The sequence below is a fragment of the Lepisma saccharinum genome, chromosome 23 (assembly GCF_977018435.1).
Source record: "Lepisma saccharinum chromosome 23, izLepSacc3.1, whole genome shotgun sequence".
Lineage (NCBI taxonomy): Eukaryota > Metazoa > Arthropoda > Insecta > Zygentoma > Lepismatidae > Lepisma > Lepisma saccharinum.
In genome coordinates, this window is record NC_139251.1 from 8,498,590 (window position 1) to 8,517,976 (window position 19,387).

Sequence of the window (19,387 nt, forward strand, 5' to 3'; positions counted from 1 at the left end):
AGTTCTATGGAGCGGAGGCCATGGGAGTGGGGTATGTTGGTGTAGAGGGAAGTGACATCGATAGGGGCAAGGATGGTATTTGGGGGCAATGGTGGAAGGGTGCTGATTTTCTGGAGGAAGTGGTTGGTGTCACGGAGGTAGGAGGACAGAGCTTTCACAAGAGGCTGGAGATGGGTGTCAACAAAGGCTGAGATTCTTTCTGTGGGTGAGTTATAGCTGGACACAATGGGTCTACCAGGATTGCCAGGTTTGTGAATTTTGGGCAATAGATAGAAGGTGGGGGTGCGGGGATTGTCAGGTATTAACATGGCAGTGGTACGAGCTGTCAGGCCTTCAGGGGGGCTGCGGGTGTGGATGAAGTCCTGGATTTTGTTGAGGTGTTCGGTGGATAGATCAACTGTGGTGGGTTTGTAGGTGGAGGGGTCAGCCAGCTGGCGGTTGGCTTCCGCCAGGTAGTCTTGAGAGTTCAAGACCACCGTGGTGGACCCCTTGTCAGCTGGGAGGATTTTGATGTTGTGGTTGTTGCAGAAATCTCTGAGAGCTTTCTGTTGGGGCGATTTGAGGTTAGGTTGGTTGTGAAAGTTATTTAAGAATGAGCTGTGGTGGAAATGATGGCAGTGATGTATCTTTCCAAGGGGTGGCTGGTGGGCAGGGGGTTTGGATCTTGGGAGGAGAGGGAGCTAAACTGAAGGAGGCTTGGGTGGGTTTCACTGGTAGTAGTTTGGAGTGAGGGGTTTTTGGCCCAGAAATGTTGCCATCGGAGGTTGCGAGCAAATGTGTGTGTGTCAAAAAGTAGGTGGAATTGGTTGGGGGGGGGGGGGGGTTTGTGGGGGAGAAGGTCAGGCCTTTGAATAAAACAGCTATTTCATCAGTGCACAGTTTATGGCTGGATAAATTGAGTACAGTCTGGTTGTTTTTGAGTGGGTTAGGGTCGCTGGTAGTCATAGATCTGGTAGGGGTGGGTTTGTCCGTGGACTGGTTGTTTCCCGAGGTGCGATGTGTGGGGGTGCAGTTTTGGTTTTCGGGGGGGGGGATGTGGTGGTGAGGGAAGGGTGGGCAATGGTAAAGGGGGGGTTGGGTAATAGCAGGCATGTTGGTGTGGGAATGGAATTGGGCAGCAGTGGAAGGGGGAGGGTGCAGCCAGTCTGAAAAGCTTGATGGCAGAGATTGGAGAGATTTTGGAGGTGTTTAGTGTTAAGGTCACTGGCAATTCCCTAAAATTTACCTGGATGCACTCCCCCAACCAGATCACCTTCCTGGATGTAGACGTGCACATCGAGGGAGGACACCTGACTACCTCCATCCACATAAAACTCACCAACCACATGCAATACCTACACTTCTCCAGCTCCCACCCGTTCCACACCAAAAAAGCCATTCCATTCTCTCTGGCCCTCAGGGGACAGCGCCTGAACACTTCACCCACTTCCCGCCAGAATTATAACCTCCACCTACACCAGGCCCTGGTCAACCGTGGATATCCCTCCATCCTCGTCACCAAGCAAATATCGCGAGCTGCCTCACACACCACTACCACCAAGAAATCTGCTGCCACCAACCCACCTGCACTCATCACCCAATATCATCCCCACCTCAACAAAATCAGGCACACACTTCTCCCAATTCTCCACAACGATCCTGAAACCAAAAACATATTTCCCGACAAACCCAGAGTGGTTTTCAACCCCCAACATCCAAAACATCCTGGTCCACAACACTCCTTTACCACACATCCAACACCCCCCTGCCCATAAATGCAACTGCCCCATCCTCAATACCTCTCACACCCTCCAGGTGCACACGGCCACTGGCAAATTTACCCTCCATCCCAAGGGGACCTGCCATGCCTCAAACCTAATCTACATCCTCACCTGCAACATCTGTGATGATTTTTACCTTGGGGAAAAATCTACTGTCCTCAACCTCCACATCAATAACCACCGCTCCTCCACTCACAACCTGGACTTCACTGTCGCCACCCACACCAACCACCACAACATCCCTTTCAATGACTGCTTCCTGCTAGCGATCATCCATCTCCTACCCCAACCAGCCAACACCTCTGTTCGCAAAAGATGGGAGTGGGCCTATATATCGGCCATGAGTGCAACCACTCGACCTGGCCTGAACAAGGTAGGAAATGATCAAGAAGCAGAATACATGAATGGTATTCACAACCAGTGCTTTCATTTACATTTTCTGTACACGATCCAGAGTGGTAATAGCCATAAAAGCATGGAAAACATAATATTTCTTGACAATTTGCACAGGAAATAAGATGAATTTTTGCAATAAATAAGATGCAATAAATAGTTGCTAGAGTTAATAAAAAGAGGAAAACTGTAACAGGAAATAAATGAGATTCGAACCCAGAACCTTTGGTGTGTGAAACTGACACAAGGAGTGGATATCAAGTTTTCTGAAAGATGGTCGAGATAAAAATTACATCATTCAAAGGTTTGCTTGAAACAAATGTAGGCATATAAGGAAACTATATTTTTTTTTCCAATACTATTGAAAGGTGTAGAAGTTTGTAGAAGTTTTATTGCATTACTCTTTACCAGCAAAAGTAACTGTACCCTGCTTGTTAAAGAAATCTAGATTTCGACTTGTGCAACTTGTTGTGCTGCCACACTGTGCTGATTCTTGGTTTCAACTTGTCTCCAAGGATAAGAAATGTACCCATATTTTTTTTTATATATATATCAGGAGTATTCAGAATAAATGAATTAGGAAGAATTATCATTGCTGTTCTACCCAACCTTCATATTAAATATATCTGATTCTTATTTCACAGGTGACTCAATTTCACAACAACGAACCAAAGGCATTCCAACCTCCAAGTCTTTCCTGAAAAGGAAAACAAAACTAGAGCCTACAATACGACCTGGAGCAAAGTTTAATGACTACCAACCCCTATTGTATGGACCTCAAGCGCCCTCAGAAGATAAGCGACTTTACAGCTCCCTCCAGATCAAACTGTGGCAGGTGCTAGAGAAAATTCAGTCTCAGGCAATGGTAAGTTGGCTGATATCCCAAATTAATATAATTTGTTCCCAAGTGGTTGGCCAAATGTTAGAACATACTTTTGGGCAACAGTAATTTTGTCCATGGTTTTTTAGTTGGCCCAATGTGTGGTTTTTACATTGGGTGAACATGTGGTTTTTATGTTGGGCCAACATACTGAAAACTAAAGTATAGATAGGTTTGTGTTCTGATACATATAATTTATTGTGAGACCAAATATAAACTCGAGTACAAATTATTTGCGTGAAATATAGAAACACCAGTACTTTCTCATTCATATTGTATCATTGTTTTTAAGTTACCTTCAAGTGGTAGCACAAAAAACTTTCTAGAGTTTGCTTAGTTTTCCACCTTTCATTGACTGATTGATTTGCTTTATTTTACTTCACTTTCTGGCTAATTTGCGAAGATGGGGATGAGTGATGACATGATGAAATTCATGAATGGACACTCACAAACATCCATGCCCAGGCCGGGATTCAAATCTGGGACCACTGGCATCATAGCGCAATGTGCTAGCCACTCCACCACAGGGGCCATCAGACCTTTCATTGAATTTAGTCTGCACATAACATTGTTTACTTTACATATATGAATCTTAAACCACCTTCACAAGAATACCTATAAGAATGTTATTTTTCTGCTACAGCTAAGCAGACAAACAATAAGCAATTCCCAGCACAGACATATCATTCATAAATGGTGGCCGACAAAGGACTGGTGAGTGACTTCTGCTTTGACTAAAAAAATATATTTTCAGGGTGTGCTGTGACTGAAATATTCGAAAAGAAACTCTGTTACGTGTCACTTATTTTACACTCTAGAATTTACAGCATATTCTTGAAAGTTGTCTTAACAGGAGAAAGTATTTTTTAGAACTGATTTTGATTCTCTTTTCCATGGTTGGGCAATGTTGGCTACAACCGTTCACTCAATGTAAGACCAACCAATGTAAATCCAACCTTTCCCATGTAAAAACAGCAGTAGGCCCAACATTGTGACTACTTGGGTTTATGATTAGTTTTGACTTTACCTATTCTTTGTTATTTTGACTTGGAATGCAACTCCTACTGAACCAAATGGTGTAATGAACCTTAACCTTTAAGGGACGGCTGATAAGACTGCCACCACCACCATGTGGCAGCAATTAACACTTCATTTCTTGAAAACTACAGATGATTTCAGTTTTGTCTTTTATGTGGAACCTTGAGTTTACATTTTCCAAGTGTCAAACATGAAAAAGCTTAAAATGTGGGAATATTTTATAACTTGTGGCTTCATTAGGATCATGAAGATGGAATGTAATATGCATGAAAATTTCAACACTGGCAATTAGCTAAAAACTTGTGATTCTGTATTGGATACAAGTTTCATGTAACAACATTGAAATTTACTTAAAATTGTAACATTATGAAATGATTCTGAGAGTTTGGGATGTCATTGAAATCAAATACACTAGAAATGTAATTATACATTCTCTAGGTGTACATTGCTACAAAACTTATGTGAAAAATGCCAAATCTGAGTTTTGTGAAGTACGGATATAAAGGAATTGGGAAAGTTAAATATGTAATGCAGAAAAGTGTAAAATTGATAAGTTCTCTACATTAATTGCCTTTTTTAATGTAACAAAATTAGATCGTGTGTATATTGTTTCAGGCATATTATGGTGATAAGGGAACACGAGCTTCATGTTTACCAAACATCATTCCTGGAGGTTTTGATGAATTTATGTCAGACGTTATTTACAGAATGAAGCAATATGATACCCAATTCAAAGAGTACATAAGAAACTGCATAAAAGGTATGTTTATTATTTTAAAAGTGATATTAAATTAATTAATGAATATATTATCCACCTCGTTGTAGTTTGGCATCATGCAATTTCTTAAAGTGTTTTAAATTAACTTTACTCACAGATAGCTTAAAAGAACTTGGCCTTTCGAAATGTAATTGAAACTACTGAAGGTATCCCCCAAAAGGAATCAAATTGATGATCACTTAGTTCCAGATCCTATTCAAATTTCAAACAACGCAACACTTGCTAATCCTAGTTTTTTTTAATAGCAATTATTTTCTTCATGCAGAGAGAAAGAGTTGGATCTTTGTTTTTCATGTACACTCACAATATGCACCAGTCACATGGTACAAATTCATTACCACTTCATGTAGGACATTTCACGTGATAATTTTAGTGACCATATATTCGTCAAAGTGTTATAATTACAGAATTATGTACATGTTTCTGCCAAGGGTCATGATCAGTATGATGCCTGTTTCCTTTCCTCTATCTTCAGCCTATAGCTCATTTTTGTCTGCGAAGGTTTAGTTGCTCTATTTTGTCTTCAACATGCTGTGCTGATTAAATTTTGCGCTGGAATTCTACAGTGCCATCAGTTTGATTGAGGCTGAGGCTGCAGACAGCGAGGCATGGTGCAGATACTGGCATTTTTGGTCAGTAATGGCCAATTTATCTTTATGAACATATCTTTTGTATGTAAACAATTATATTTATATTGCATAGTGAGTACTAACTAATGTTATAAAGAGTTGTTCAGAGTGGTGGCCAACTGTATTCATGCATTCCTGGCATCTTTTGATGAAATTTTGATTGACATATTTGCTCTGTTTGCAAGTTGTTTTCTTGCCATTGTTAACCTGGCAGGATGCACATTTCTCCGCTGGGACCTAAGAACGAGTGCTAAGATGTAAAGACATGTGCTGGGTAAAAAAATATCCAGAAAAAAATTGCTTTTTAAGTCCAAATTTTAATTGTTTCAAAGCATGTAAATAATAATATCTTCAATGATTAACCTAATTTTTTTAAATTTTAACATTTTCATTTCATTACACAAAGATAAAGGTTGAGAAAAAATGAGAAAGAAAAGATGGTAAGAAGAGTGTTTTCTGCCATAATGTAAGGAAGCATGTTGGGTAAAAATATACCCAGAAGAAAAATTACTTCTTAAATAGAATTTTAATTGTTTTAAACCATGTAATTAGTAATACCATCATTGATTAATAAAACTTTATTAATTTTGAGCATTTGAATTGAATTGCACAATTGATAAAAATGAGAAAAAAAGAACATGTTGAAATACCACACTGAAATGTTTAAGTGCATGTTAGCTAAAATTTACCATGGCAGTGTTCTATGGTCCTCCAAGTGGAACTCACGAACTATATGACAGCCGATTCAAGGTCCCGACACTAGGAAGGGTTCATTGGAAAGGTACTGAGAAGGGTGGCCTCAGACAATAATCGGAAGTGATCAAAAAATATATTTCAAATCGACTGTGTGATTTTTATCCATACACGCATCCTTGTGGGTTAAACATTACATGCAAGTTGACAGTGCAGTTACAATGTTGTTATTCTTGATCATTCTATGAAAGGAAATGTGAAAGGTGATTGTTTACCCTACTGAAAATTCTATCTACTGTTCTCGGTAGATCAATGGGTGTTTTGAAACATGTACTGTTTTCAGTAGATGAACTGAAATGCTACTGTCTTCTACTGTTTTCATTAGCTGAACTGTACTGCTAATGTTTTCTGCTGTTTTTAGTATCCTAACTGTTTCTGCTGTTTTCAGTAGATGAACTGTACTGCTAATTAACTCTGATACACTTACTATTCATTTTTCCGCGAAAGTTTTTTTCAGCGATCGATTTCGTCACTCGTCTGGTGGCTTCGTCAGTTCACGCCTGATGAAGCCACCAGACGAGTTGTGAAATCGATCACTGAAAAAAACTTTCGCGGAAAAATGAATAGTAAGTGTGTCAGAGTTAACTACCTATCTCCGTGTAACCGCCAAACTGATATCTTTAGATGCAATGTGTACTGCTAATGTTTTCTACTGTTTTTGGTAGTCGTACTGTTTCCTCTATCTTAAGTAGTTGAACTGTACTCTTAATTTTTCAGTAATATAGTTGTACAACTAACATATTTTATATTGTGTTCAGTATATTGCTGTCTGAAAACAGTACTCTTGTCAGGAACGAACATTTTCATATCTATGCAACTGAAAATGCAATGGAAAAATCATACAAACAACTAAAATAAATGTATGGTAAAGTATGTGGAACTTGCTACTTAGGAATGTGTTCACACAACAAAGAAATAAAATAAAGTGAAAACGTTTTTAAGTGTGTAGCTTCATTGTGGTTAACGCACTTGTAGAAAATTGAAAAACATACTCTTTTATACATAAGTTGACATATTGTTCTTCCTATATTCACACAAAAACAGCAAAAAAATATTTTAAATGAAGACCTGACCCTCAATGCTTGAAAAATCAAAACAAGCAAACACTGTTGACTACGTTGATCAAAAAATGGATCCTTTCTGCAATTGCATTAATAATAATAACCATGGAAATTCCATGCCGAAAAAAAAATAAACTGATATGATCATGTATTCAAACTGCTAGCTGCTTTAAGGTTGAGTTATTTCTTAAGAAAGAATTGTAGTAACTTATTCATTAAGTTATATCTGACTTCAGTAGTATTCACTAGAAAAACAGTAGAAATTCAGTTCATGTACTGTTTTTCCAATTCACTTGAAAATTACTGAAAATATTGTGTCAAGACTTAATTAATTTGTCTATTCTTGGAGTCAGTAAATGATATTATAAAATATTGTAGCAAGTATTATGCATTATTATTCACATTGTTTTTTTAGTACAGTAGTCCTACTGTAGAGTACAGTAGCTGTACAGTAGATCTATAATAGGATTTCAGTACATTTCACAGTACACAGTAGAAGACATTTAAAAACAGTAGAATTTGTCTACTGAAAACAGTAGAAATTTCCAGCAGGGTAGGCACCAGGATAGCACACAAAGTGATACACTGTCTAAAGCACACATTCAGGGGTAATTGTTGTTCATGTCTCAATACAGTTTTGTTCATTTTAGTGTGCAGTGTACATTCTTTCTGTTTAATTTTAGTTCATGTGTGTGCATGTTTGTCCACTGTGACAAGTCTCTCATAGATCACATACATTACTTTCAGTGTTAGTTTATTCTGTGTAATTCCAGTAATTATAAGATTATAAGACCATTGAAATGCCAGCCAAAAAGTTCACATTACAACAAAAAAAAATTATGCACGACACTTACGTGAAAACCGAATCATGCCGAGATGTTTGTAGGCAATTTTCACAGAAATTACCTGGCATAGCACCTCCATGTAGAGAAACAGTTAAGCAACTTGTTCTGAGGTTAAGAGAAACAGAACTGACAAGAATTACAGAAGAGGAACTTTTGTGAGTCAAAATTTCATCAAAAGATGCTGAGAATGTTCAATGCAGTTGAACACCTTTAAATAACTCTTATAACACAGGCTAGTACTCGTTTATGTGCGTAAAAATAAGTGGGACATTATCGATCGGAAATGCTGGTATCTGTGCCATGCCTCTTTTTTCTGCTACATATGTAACACACATGCCCCTGCAGTAACATCTGCCCTTCTTCTTGGACAAACACATTAAGTGGTTGGCTCATGATTTACCACCAAAGATTCCAGTGTCGAGTCTCAATCTGACATCAATTTCGTCACTCATTCATCATCATCATTTCAATTAGCCTAACCAAATGTTATCAGAAAATAATACACATGAAATATAAAAAGTAATTAAAGTAAAGCCTGGTTTACATTGGTTGAGTAAACGGGAGAGTAGCTGGAGCAAGTAGAGTAAAGCGAGCTACTCTCCCCAGGTAAACAACTGCGGAGAACACTCGCTCCAGTAGTCAGGACAGTCGAGTAGCTGTCCACAAAGGACAGCAACTCGACCGAGTTGCTTCCTCTCCCATCTATTTTTTCATTCGCGCGTAAACTCGACAGACCATTCGGTCAATGTAAATGCTTTCTGAGGACAGTATAGAGTCTGTGTTGTGTGAGTGACTATGTAATTTGTGTCATGTTGATTATAGGAACAAACAAAATAAACTACGGGCACATGATGCTATAAGTGTAGGAGTGAGACTGGGGCGAAGGAGATGTAAAATTAAAAATAAGAAACCACAACCAAGAACAATTGAAAATAGAAAAATGAAGGAAATTGGCTTTCTTTCCAGACATGTCCTCGTGCATTATTATATTAATTTCTCATGTAAAAAGTGTGTAAACCGTTTCAGATTTTTTTTTTAATTGCCAACGACTTTGATGGGTTTATTCTGTCAAAAGAGCACCAAACAGCTGCAGCTACTATCCTACTTTGCTGGAGTCGAGCAAGGGTGGATTAAAGGGGGGAGGGGGCATCATGGGCGACTTCCACTAAAGACCTATTTTATTTTTTCACATATTGATAAATAGTATACACAGTTGGAATGAAATATATCACACGTAGTGTCAATTAAGAAACATACAAGAGTGGAAAAATGGGGGACGGATGGGCGACAGACCCTTAAGGATTTAATTTTATTTCTTCAATATGGCAAATATTGTGGTATTTTATGAAGAACTACCATTATGGGGAGCAGGAAGCTTAACTGTGAGTGTAATGAGTGACTAAAATAGGGAATGATAAGGGAGTGAACAAAGATAAGAATGACAAAAGATAGAGCCGACGAAAGATAGGAGGTGCCGAATGATAAGGGGGCGAACAAAGATAAGAATTAAAAAGAATGAGTGCGATGAAAGATGGCAGCCGACAAAAGATTAAAAGGAGATGACAGATAGGAGGCGAAGAGGGGGGAATAAAGGTAAGGATGATGAAGGAAGGAGTATGGGTGACGAAAGATAAGCACGAAATGAACTTAAGAGAAGATACTAGGGTGGATCAAAGGAGTCGTGAGGTGACCACCCTTTCACAGAGGATCTAGAAAATTTTCCCGCCACCTCTGCCTTCTCACTCATATTTTCATGCACAGTCACTGTGGAAAGGCCATAGCCAGGGAGAGAGAACAGCTGACGTATACCCCAGTGCTACTAGGGTGACAAGGGAAAAATTTAGGCGAACTACAACTATCAATCTTAGTAGCTTGCTACAAGGGTGAATTAAAGGCTTGAGATCATTCTTCTCCTGCGCCTCTCACAAGAGTTGTTTCTTTTTAAATTTATTGATAAATTCACAAAGTTGGAACAAAATGTATCAAACATTATGGCATTTTATGAGATACCCAAGAGCTAAGAATTAGCAACCATGGAAGGTGACACAGCAGTGCTCTTATTGCCTGTTTGGGGCAAGACATAGGTTAAACTGCTCCACTGTTCCCGACAGTCACATCTATTAGAATCAAAAATCAATATTACAGTTTTATTTTATTGAAGTTAAACAACTTAGAATGATTGGTGTGTTACATAGTGGCAACCGCAGGGGGCCAGGGAGGCATTGCCCACCAATCTTGAAAAAAAAATAATTCTAGGGGGTCAAATATTGACAGACAAGGACACATTCAGGGGGACACAGAGGGACAATTGTCCCTTTCGATATCAAATTTTATGGCACCACCCTCAACACTTCCCCTGATCTCTCAGTCTCGCAAGGAATTGGACACACCGTATATGTTACATGTAAAAAAAAAAATAGATTCGAAATACATTTATCATGCATTTTATGACTTTAAGAAAAACATTACACACGGCTGGGTCTCCAACATTTTAGTTACGACAGTGATTTAATGACATATGGTAGGACTGTAGTTTGTGAGGGAAGTGTGCTGGGCACCGAAAGTTCAGGGGAGGGGGTGCCTTAATGGCTGCCCGCCCCCTCGGAGAGAACGTCTTTAATCCACCACTGGAGTCGAGTAGAAAGTGTGTAAACAGCTACTCGCCATAGAAGGGTCGAGTCTAGCAGACAGGCCAGTAACTCGTCCCAGTAACTCTCTCACTCACTTGATTAATGTAAACCAGCCTTAATGGTCAATTGATAATATTACTCAGTCAGTCCTCATTTATGAAACCTATGCTGCTAATTATTCTGAGTGTAGTATTTTTTTCTAACACTATTGATGGTAAATATTTTCCTGATGTTATTTCATTCATTCAGTTCATGAGATTTTCATTTTCTCTTGTAGATTATGAGATCAGGTGTGTTTGTGAAATGTAATTATTTTAGAAAGGCAATTTTGAAATGTCTGCCTATGTATGGGTAAAATATGCAAGGTCTCCACTGATCTAAACAATCTGGAAAAGTCAGGGGAATTAAATGTATTTTGTACTGGTCAAAATTTGGTAAAGAAAATTCATTCCACTTTGTTCTCTCCCCAGTGTGAAGAAATATATAGTACAGATGCACATTCATATCAATTTTAGATAGCAGATAAAGAAAGTTTTAAAATTTGGAAAATTGTGCTGACTTCAAATACATTATTGATGATAAGAATGATATACCGTATTTATGCTTGTATAATGGCCACCCTGGTTTTTGATGGGGAAAAGTGAAAAACAACTCACATATAATGTGCAGTACAATTCAAGTTCAAGAAATGGCATTCTTAGTTATAGGTTGTTGAGAGGTCACCCCAAACTCACTAGCATCACAGTTAATATCACTTTTCTAAAATCCACTTATTACTAAACTTTCCTCTCTAATGGTTTCTTATGTGTCTCGCCTGGTAACACTGGTAGTGATGACGGAAGTTTACAGAATAACAAAACACTTGATTAAATAAATTCAACAAGAAAATAAGTATAATCAGCTTCAAAATACAAAGTTCACCTTTACTGATTTATTTTGAATGTACAAAACACAAATGTCATTGTTACAGAAATCCCACATAGGTACGATCTCATTCCAACCTCTTGTGTAAATATGGGAATTGAAAGGGTAAACTCAAAAATCTCGAAAGTGTGCAAATTCTTCCCCACAGTAAAAATGTTGAGTGTCAACAACATTGGTAGAGAAGGGCATACTACGCATGGAAGAGGCAAAGACGTTCTGTGTAATAAACTCTGCTTACTGCTGAACAATTCATCCCCACAAAACAGCAATGTTACCATAGTCCTCCCTGCACCTCAATCTATTGGAAAGGAGAAGGAAACAATCCTAGTGCAAGTGTTGAGTAGTGAAAATCATCTCGAGAAGATAACTGAAAAAGATGCAGTTGAAAGGGAAAAGGTAACAAACAATACTACCAAAAAGGTGAGTAAAGAATCTTTGTGTAATGTGCTCCACCGTGAAGATGAAGTGAGTGACAACCTACCGGAAAAAAATGAAACATCTGAAATTACGAATACAAGTGACGGAGCTCTAAGACTGTCAAGAAGGGAAAAAAGTGTACCACAAAAATTTCATGAAGATTTTTATTGTAGAAGGAAATGACAAGAGTGATGATAAAAAAACAAAAGAAGCGAAAGGTACTCATGATAAAAAAGTAAATGCAAAAGAAAACACATTAAATATATTTCATCAAAACGTACAAGGCCTTACCACACCAAAAAAGCTTAATTTAGAAATATTTATGCAAAATGAATTATGTAACATTGATGTAATTTGTCTGACAGAACACTGGCTGCGAAAAGATGATCTTAACTACATAAACTTTCCAAATTTTACCCTAGCAACTAGTTTCTCCAGAGAAAATAAAATCAGGGGTGGGTCATGCATATTCATAAAAAATAACATGAAGACAAAATGGAGCAAACAATTCAACTACCTGAATGAGGAAAACTAATTTGAAAGTTCCATAGTTGAATTTCCTGCACTTAGGCTAGTATTAATTTGTGTATACTGAACACCCAACAGTAATATCAACAACTTTACTAGGAAACTAGATGTAATATTAGATGCTTATTACAAAAGAAAAATCAAATCCATACTAATAGGAGATTTTAACACTGATTTCCTGAGTCAAAAAATAGAACATGAGGTAGAAATATTCATGAAAGCTCACAATCTGACAGCAGTTGTGAGAGTACCCACACGAATCACATCAACTTCACAAAACAGCAATTGATCAGGTTTTCTTAAACAAAAACTTATTTGAATACAGTGTCAATACAATTAGTACTGGCTTTTCAGACCATGAGGCACAATGCATAAAAATTACTGCAGCACAAAACACAAACCAAACACACACACCTTATAGACACATAAATACCACAAAAAGAGAATTTAATGAAGCTAATTTTAGTTACTTTAACTACTTAATAAGTAGAGAATCGTGGGATGGCCTATACTACCAAACTGATGTGAATGAAGCATACGAGACCTTGCTGTCTGCCATTTCATACTCATTTAATTTAGCATTTCCCAAAATAACAAAAAAATATACATTGAAACAAAATCAAATTGGATAACACCTGACATCAAAGAAAACTGGAAAGATTTCATCATAATGAATAAATGCAGACACAAATTCAAAAGTGAAACATTCAATTCATATCTAAAGGAAAAAAGAAAAGAGTTTGAAAACTCAGTCAAGGAAGCAAAAAAATACTATAATAGCAATATGAACCTAGACTCAAATAACAAACAAAAAACCTTGTGGCATATTGCAAAAACTGAATTAGGTATAGTAGGGAAAGAAAAATACAAAGACAACATATCACTAAAACACGAAGGCAAAAGCGTGGTCAATCCCCAAGATGTAGCATCAACTTTCAATAAATACTTTACTAGGATAGTAGAAAAAATAACAAAAAAACATCCAAAAACAAAATTATAAAACTAGTGATATAACTAAAGTAGATTCTAGTATATACTTACTCCCAGCAGACGAGAAGGAAATATTTAGCTTAATAAGTCGCTTGAAAAACAATTATTCTGCCGGCATAGATGAGATACCTGACATTGTAATAAAAAAATGTGCCGCACACCTATGTTGCCCAATATGTCATGTAGTTAATCTAAGTCTCTTTACCGGTAAATATCCAGAACAGCTAAAGACTGCCATAATAAAACCTCTGCACAAGAAAGGGTCAAAAAATGAAATGAGTAATTACAGACCAATCTCTCTTCTCCCAGTCATCTCAAAAATACTCTAAAGGGTAATGTACAATAGATTTATAACATTTTTCAACAAATTTTCCATCATTTCAGAACAACAACATGGTTTTTGCAAAGGAAAATCCACAATCTGCTATACACACATTCACAGAAGCAATTAGAGAAATTTTGGATAAAAAAGAACACTGTGTAGGGTTCTTTCTAGATCTAACAAAAGCATTTGACACTTTCAACCGCAAACTCTTGGTAAAAAAAAGATGGACCAGTATGGGATCAGGGGAGTAGCAAAAGAATGGTTTAAATCATATTTAACGGACAGGAATCAGATAGTAGAAATAACTCACATCGATGAGGATAATAACAAGGAAAATTATCGATCAAAGAAACAACGTATTACATATGGTGTACCCCAAGGATCCATTTTACGACCCTTACTTTTTTTTAATTTACATCAATGACCTTCCACAAAACTGTAAAGATGCAAACACAACTCTCTTTGCTGATGATACAACTGTTCTTATAGCAGGAACAAACACAGAATGGTTAAAACACAACATAAAGAATACAATCACGCACATCTCGGAGTGGATAGAAAAAATGGTCTTGTGGTAAACACTAAAAAAACAAATGCAATTAGATTTCAAATCAACAGCTGTAGCAGTGAAACTCTAGAAATTAACTTTCAAGATCAGGGAATAGAATATGTATCTAACATAAAATTTCTTGACGTACTACTGTTTGAAAATTTAAAGTGGGATCTACATATTGAAGCTACAGCAAACAAGGTTAGTGGGTTTTGTTATGCGATAAGAACAGTAAGAAATGTAGTAAATCTAGAAGCAGCAAAAACACTATACTATGGCATCATTCATTCTGCATTACGGTACGGCATCATTTTCTGGGGGAACATGAACAAAAGCATTACATTATTCAGACTACAAAAAAGAGCTGTTAGAATTCTGGCAAATGCTCCAACAGATGCACCATGCAAACCATTATTTCAAGAATTACAGATATTGCCAGTTCCATGCATATACCTATATGAAATCCTAACAGGCATGAAAATTTGTCAAAATACACACACAGCAAATAAGGACTACCACAACTACAACACCAGGAGAAAGAATGACTTACATATGTAATTACACAATACCACATTCTACCAAAAAGGGGTAACATATAATGGTATACACTTATTTAACATGCTACCAAAAGCATTCAAAAACATAAAGTCATTGCCAGTATACAAGTTACATCTAAAAAGATTCCTAAAGGAACATTGTTTTTACACAGTGCAAAAGTACATTGACACCGTAAGTGACAGGAATAACAACAATAATGTAACAAAGTAGAACTGCCCTATCATTATTTTTTATTTTTCCTTTGCTGTTCAATTTCATTTATCTAGATGTATGTATAGGTGACTATTTTATGCTCAATTTATGTTTGTGTGTATATATATATATATATATATATATATATATATATATATATATGTGTGTGTGTGTGTGTACATAATGTCATAGCAAATGAAGCGAACATTGAATATAGGAAACATATTTTTAGCCAATTTGTCTCAAGAAAATAACATTGAGCATGCATTTATTCTCTTTATACGATATCTTGTATCTCATACTATCTATTGTATTTTATATTATATTATGCCTATAATTTTATAGATGTATTCTAAATGTACATGTATAATGTAACAATTCCAAACTTTTGTAAAGTTGAATGGATGCTAATAAATCAATCAATCAATCAATTAATCAATGGACTGCTCGGAATTTCATGAACACCCTGCCTAAATTTGAGAGGATAAAAGCTCAGACACCCTTCCCACTTAAGACAAGAAAGGCATTCATGGGTTCCCTTTGAGAATTTCACAAAATACTAAAGCAACTTTTATCTTTGTTATTTGCCCCTTAACGTTTATGCAAATGGATCGGCATCTAACTAATTAGTCAAAATTTGCAAGAGTAAAGCATTTGCTGTCTTCATCTTATGGATTATTAATAAATTTAGCATGCCAGGCAGAAGTTAACAAATATCACTGCTGCAACTAATATCACCCCTTCCCTCCTTGAATAGTATGCAATGTGATATACATTCAAGGAACTACTCATTATACATTTATGCCCAGTATGCACGTGAAATTCCCCCACCTGGAAGAAAATTTACAAATTAGTACACTAATAAGATAGAAACTGGATGATGTAAGTTGTTTACTGAACATGAGTATACATGTAATATATTTGTTTATTGTAAATAACCAACATGAAAAATTGTATACCTAAATTCTTATGAATGGATTTCAATTCCAGCAAGCCAGAGAAATTATATCATAAAATTAACAATTGTCATTTAATAATTATGTAGTCAAGTGTAGTCAAATGTAGTCAATGTTATATTATTGTTCTTGAAATTAACTTTGAAAATACCACTTGCAATTAGGCCAGAATATCAAAACTTGTAGTAAAGTTAATATAAACCCAGTATAAACATACTAATTCTGCTCACTAATATTTGTACCTCACCGTATCCATCAATGAACAAACAATAAATTTCAATATGGCCATAAACAATCTGGCATAGATACAGAATCTTATGATTTGATTTATGTAGTGCACAATGTTTATTATTAACATGTTTTACTCCCTTCTTGTCACAAATATGTTGAAATACTTTTGTAATTGAGCATACAATAAATGTTCTCAATGAATTATTTTATACTGAATAAGTCACACACATTTGGACCAGTATACCAGGTAGTTATAATTAAAGTGACAGTGTTTGGAGTGGTACAGCACGGGCTGTAATGAGAGTAGCAGTCTGGAACTTTGTAGATATGCTAATGAAGCAATGCGCTCGGGAAATATGCAAAAAAAAAAAGAAGTTCCAATTCTCGCCACCAGGGTAAAAAAATGGCACTGTAAGCAGCCAAAAAAGGTTTTGCGGTGCATTTTACATTGTATCCCTACAAGATTCAAACTGTGCACCAATTGAAACCCCAAGATATTCCACAACACCGTGAGTTTGCCCATTGGTTTTTGGCACGCATGGAAGTGGATGACATGTGGCCGGGGAATATTCTGTGGATTGACAAGATGCATTTTACTCTGGACGGTGCAGTGAATACTCAGAACTGTCGCATATGGGGCTCCACTCGTCCACGTGTTGTGCAGGAACAACCATTGCACTCAGTTTACGTGACTGCTTGGTGTGGGTTCACTAGCTTCTTCATTCTTGGTCCGTTTTTCTTTGAGGAGATGACACCTCGAGAGCCTGTTAGGTGTAACACGTGATTCCAGCTTTGCAAGAACGGAACTGTGAACACACCACCATTTTCATGCAAGATGGGGCAACACCACATGCCGCTCGCCAAGTGAAAGATTTGCTGCGAGAAACCTTCACTAATAACCGCATCATCTCCAGGCAGTTTCCAGATGCATGGCCTTTCACATCCCCTGACCTTAAACCTTAATCCATGTGACTTCTGGCTGTGGGGATATTTAAAAGATCATGTCTATCAGGGACATGTCCGGTCTCTGCCTGATCTGAAGGCCAACATACGACGACATGTCGCTCAGATTTCACCAGACATGCTGCAAGCAACCGTCGACCATGCCGTGTTACAAATGCAGCATGTTGCTGAATTAGGAGACCATATTGAACAGTTCTTGTAACCATAGTTCATAATAAACATGCCAGAACCATCGTTCTCATGTGTTTGATATTTCCTGCCTTTTTCCTGTAACTATACAATGTTTTGACTGCTTACACCTCCATTTTAACCCTGGTGGCGAGAATTAAAAGATTTTTTTTTTTTTTTTTTTTTTTTTTTTTTTTTTTTTTTTTTTTTTTGCGAGCGCATTGCTTCATTAGCATATCTACGAAGTTTCAGACTGCTACTCTCATATTCATAGGGTTACCAGATCACTGTAAGGGAAATGTAGGACATGCTGTCCCAAAATGTAGGACACAAAACATTCTCAATAAATAATACATATTTCTATAGAACACGTTAGAAAATAGTTGAAAAATGACACTTTTCAGTTTTAAAAAATGAATTCTTAATGAATTCTTAAATGCAAAATTTCAAAACTTGCAATCATACTAATCAATACACCTCTTACTACATGATTTAAGTGGTACTTCTGTGAGGAGACAATTTTTATCAAAATTTCAGGTTTAGTCAAACTATATTTATATTAGAGTCGACAGTCAAACATTTTACAGACTGTATGAAAAAATAATTTCTCTTGTGAGTCTGTTGTGCTGATGGTAATGAAAGTACTCTCTCAACGTTTGAATTATGACCAGTAATGGCAAACAAATATTCAGGATGTCACGTGCCAGTTTGGATGACACAATGAAAGTTGCAAGGAGGAATGGTTTCTCGGAATCGACGAGAGATGGCAGCACGCTATATAAAGAGGAGCAAAGGAAATTATAAAAAACTTAGAGCGGAGAAGAGGGATTATATATATTATAGTAAATTGAGAAATATATAAAAGAAGAGTTCAAATACTATAAAAGAAATAAATAGAATGTTGTATATAGTAAATTAAAATAATTAAGAATATGGCCACATATGAAACGTTTAGGAAAGTTATTAAGTAAGCAAATGAATTCAGAAATGTATCTCTTTTTGATTCTCTGGCGAGGAGAACGTCGCCATGTTTTGGTTGCAGGTCCCCGGTGGCGCTGTTGTCAAATTAGATGCCACTTTACGGTTGCGCTCTTTATTAGTCGCACTGGGCCATCGGCAGCGCTTGTTATTAGTGATCCTGGTTATTTCCCTTGGTTGTTGTTTTAGGAGGAGGCGCTATTGTCAGATTAGACGCTCCTAAAAATCCTCTATAACATTGGTTCAAGTCTCTACAAGGAATGCAGCATAATGATTTGTCTATATTATTGAGAAGAGATATGGTAAAGAGAAATATTTGCAATAAATGAGAGGAATAAGACTTTTTCCAGTGGCAAAGAAGAATAGAAGAAATTAGAATTTGCTGTGGAAAGAATAAATACAAGAATTTATCGAGAATATAAGAATATCTCGTCGGAATATAGAAGATAATAAGAATTGCTGCTGAAAGAAGAAATAAGAATTGATATGAATAGAGGAAATAAGAAACAGCGATGAATAAAAGGGGATGACTATTTTTTGTAAATAGAAGAAAGAGATTGTCATAAAAGGTAGAAGAAAGAAAAAGAAGATTATCCTTTTACCAAAGAAAAGAAGTGGAAATTGAAGAAAGAAGAAGCCATTCATATATTTTGTCATAGAAGAAATTGATGAAAGAAGAACGAGCCTTTCCATATTTTATAATAGAAGAAATTGATGAAAGAAGAAGAAGCCTTCCTATTACCATAGAAGAGATTGATAAAAGAAGAAGAAGTCTTCTACCAAAAATAGAAGGAAGAAAAGAAGAAGAAGCCTTTTCCCAAATTAGAAGGAAGGATAGAA

The 19,387-nt window shown here is 36.6% G+C and overlaps 1 protein-coding gene across 2 annotated transcripts in view; it reads left to right on the plus strand.

Moving 5' to 3' along the window:
- Positions 1-19,387, plus strand: part of LOC146005179 (uncharacterized) — a 204,409-nt gene that overhangs the window by 149,194 nt on the left and 35,828 nt on the right. For both annotated transcript variants that reach the window (XM_083144214.1, XM_083144215.1), the window contains exons 16-17: positions 2,798-3,018; positions 4,687-4,831. In XM_083144214.1, coding sequence (XP_083000340.1) covers positions 2,798-3,018; positions 4,687-4,831 — 366 coding nt within the window. The remainder of the gene's footprint in view (positions 1-2,797; positions 3,019-4,686; positions 4,832-19,387) is intronic.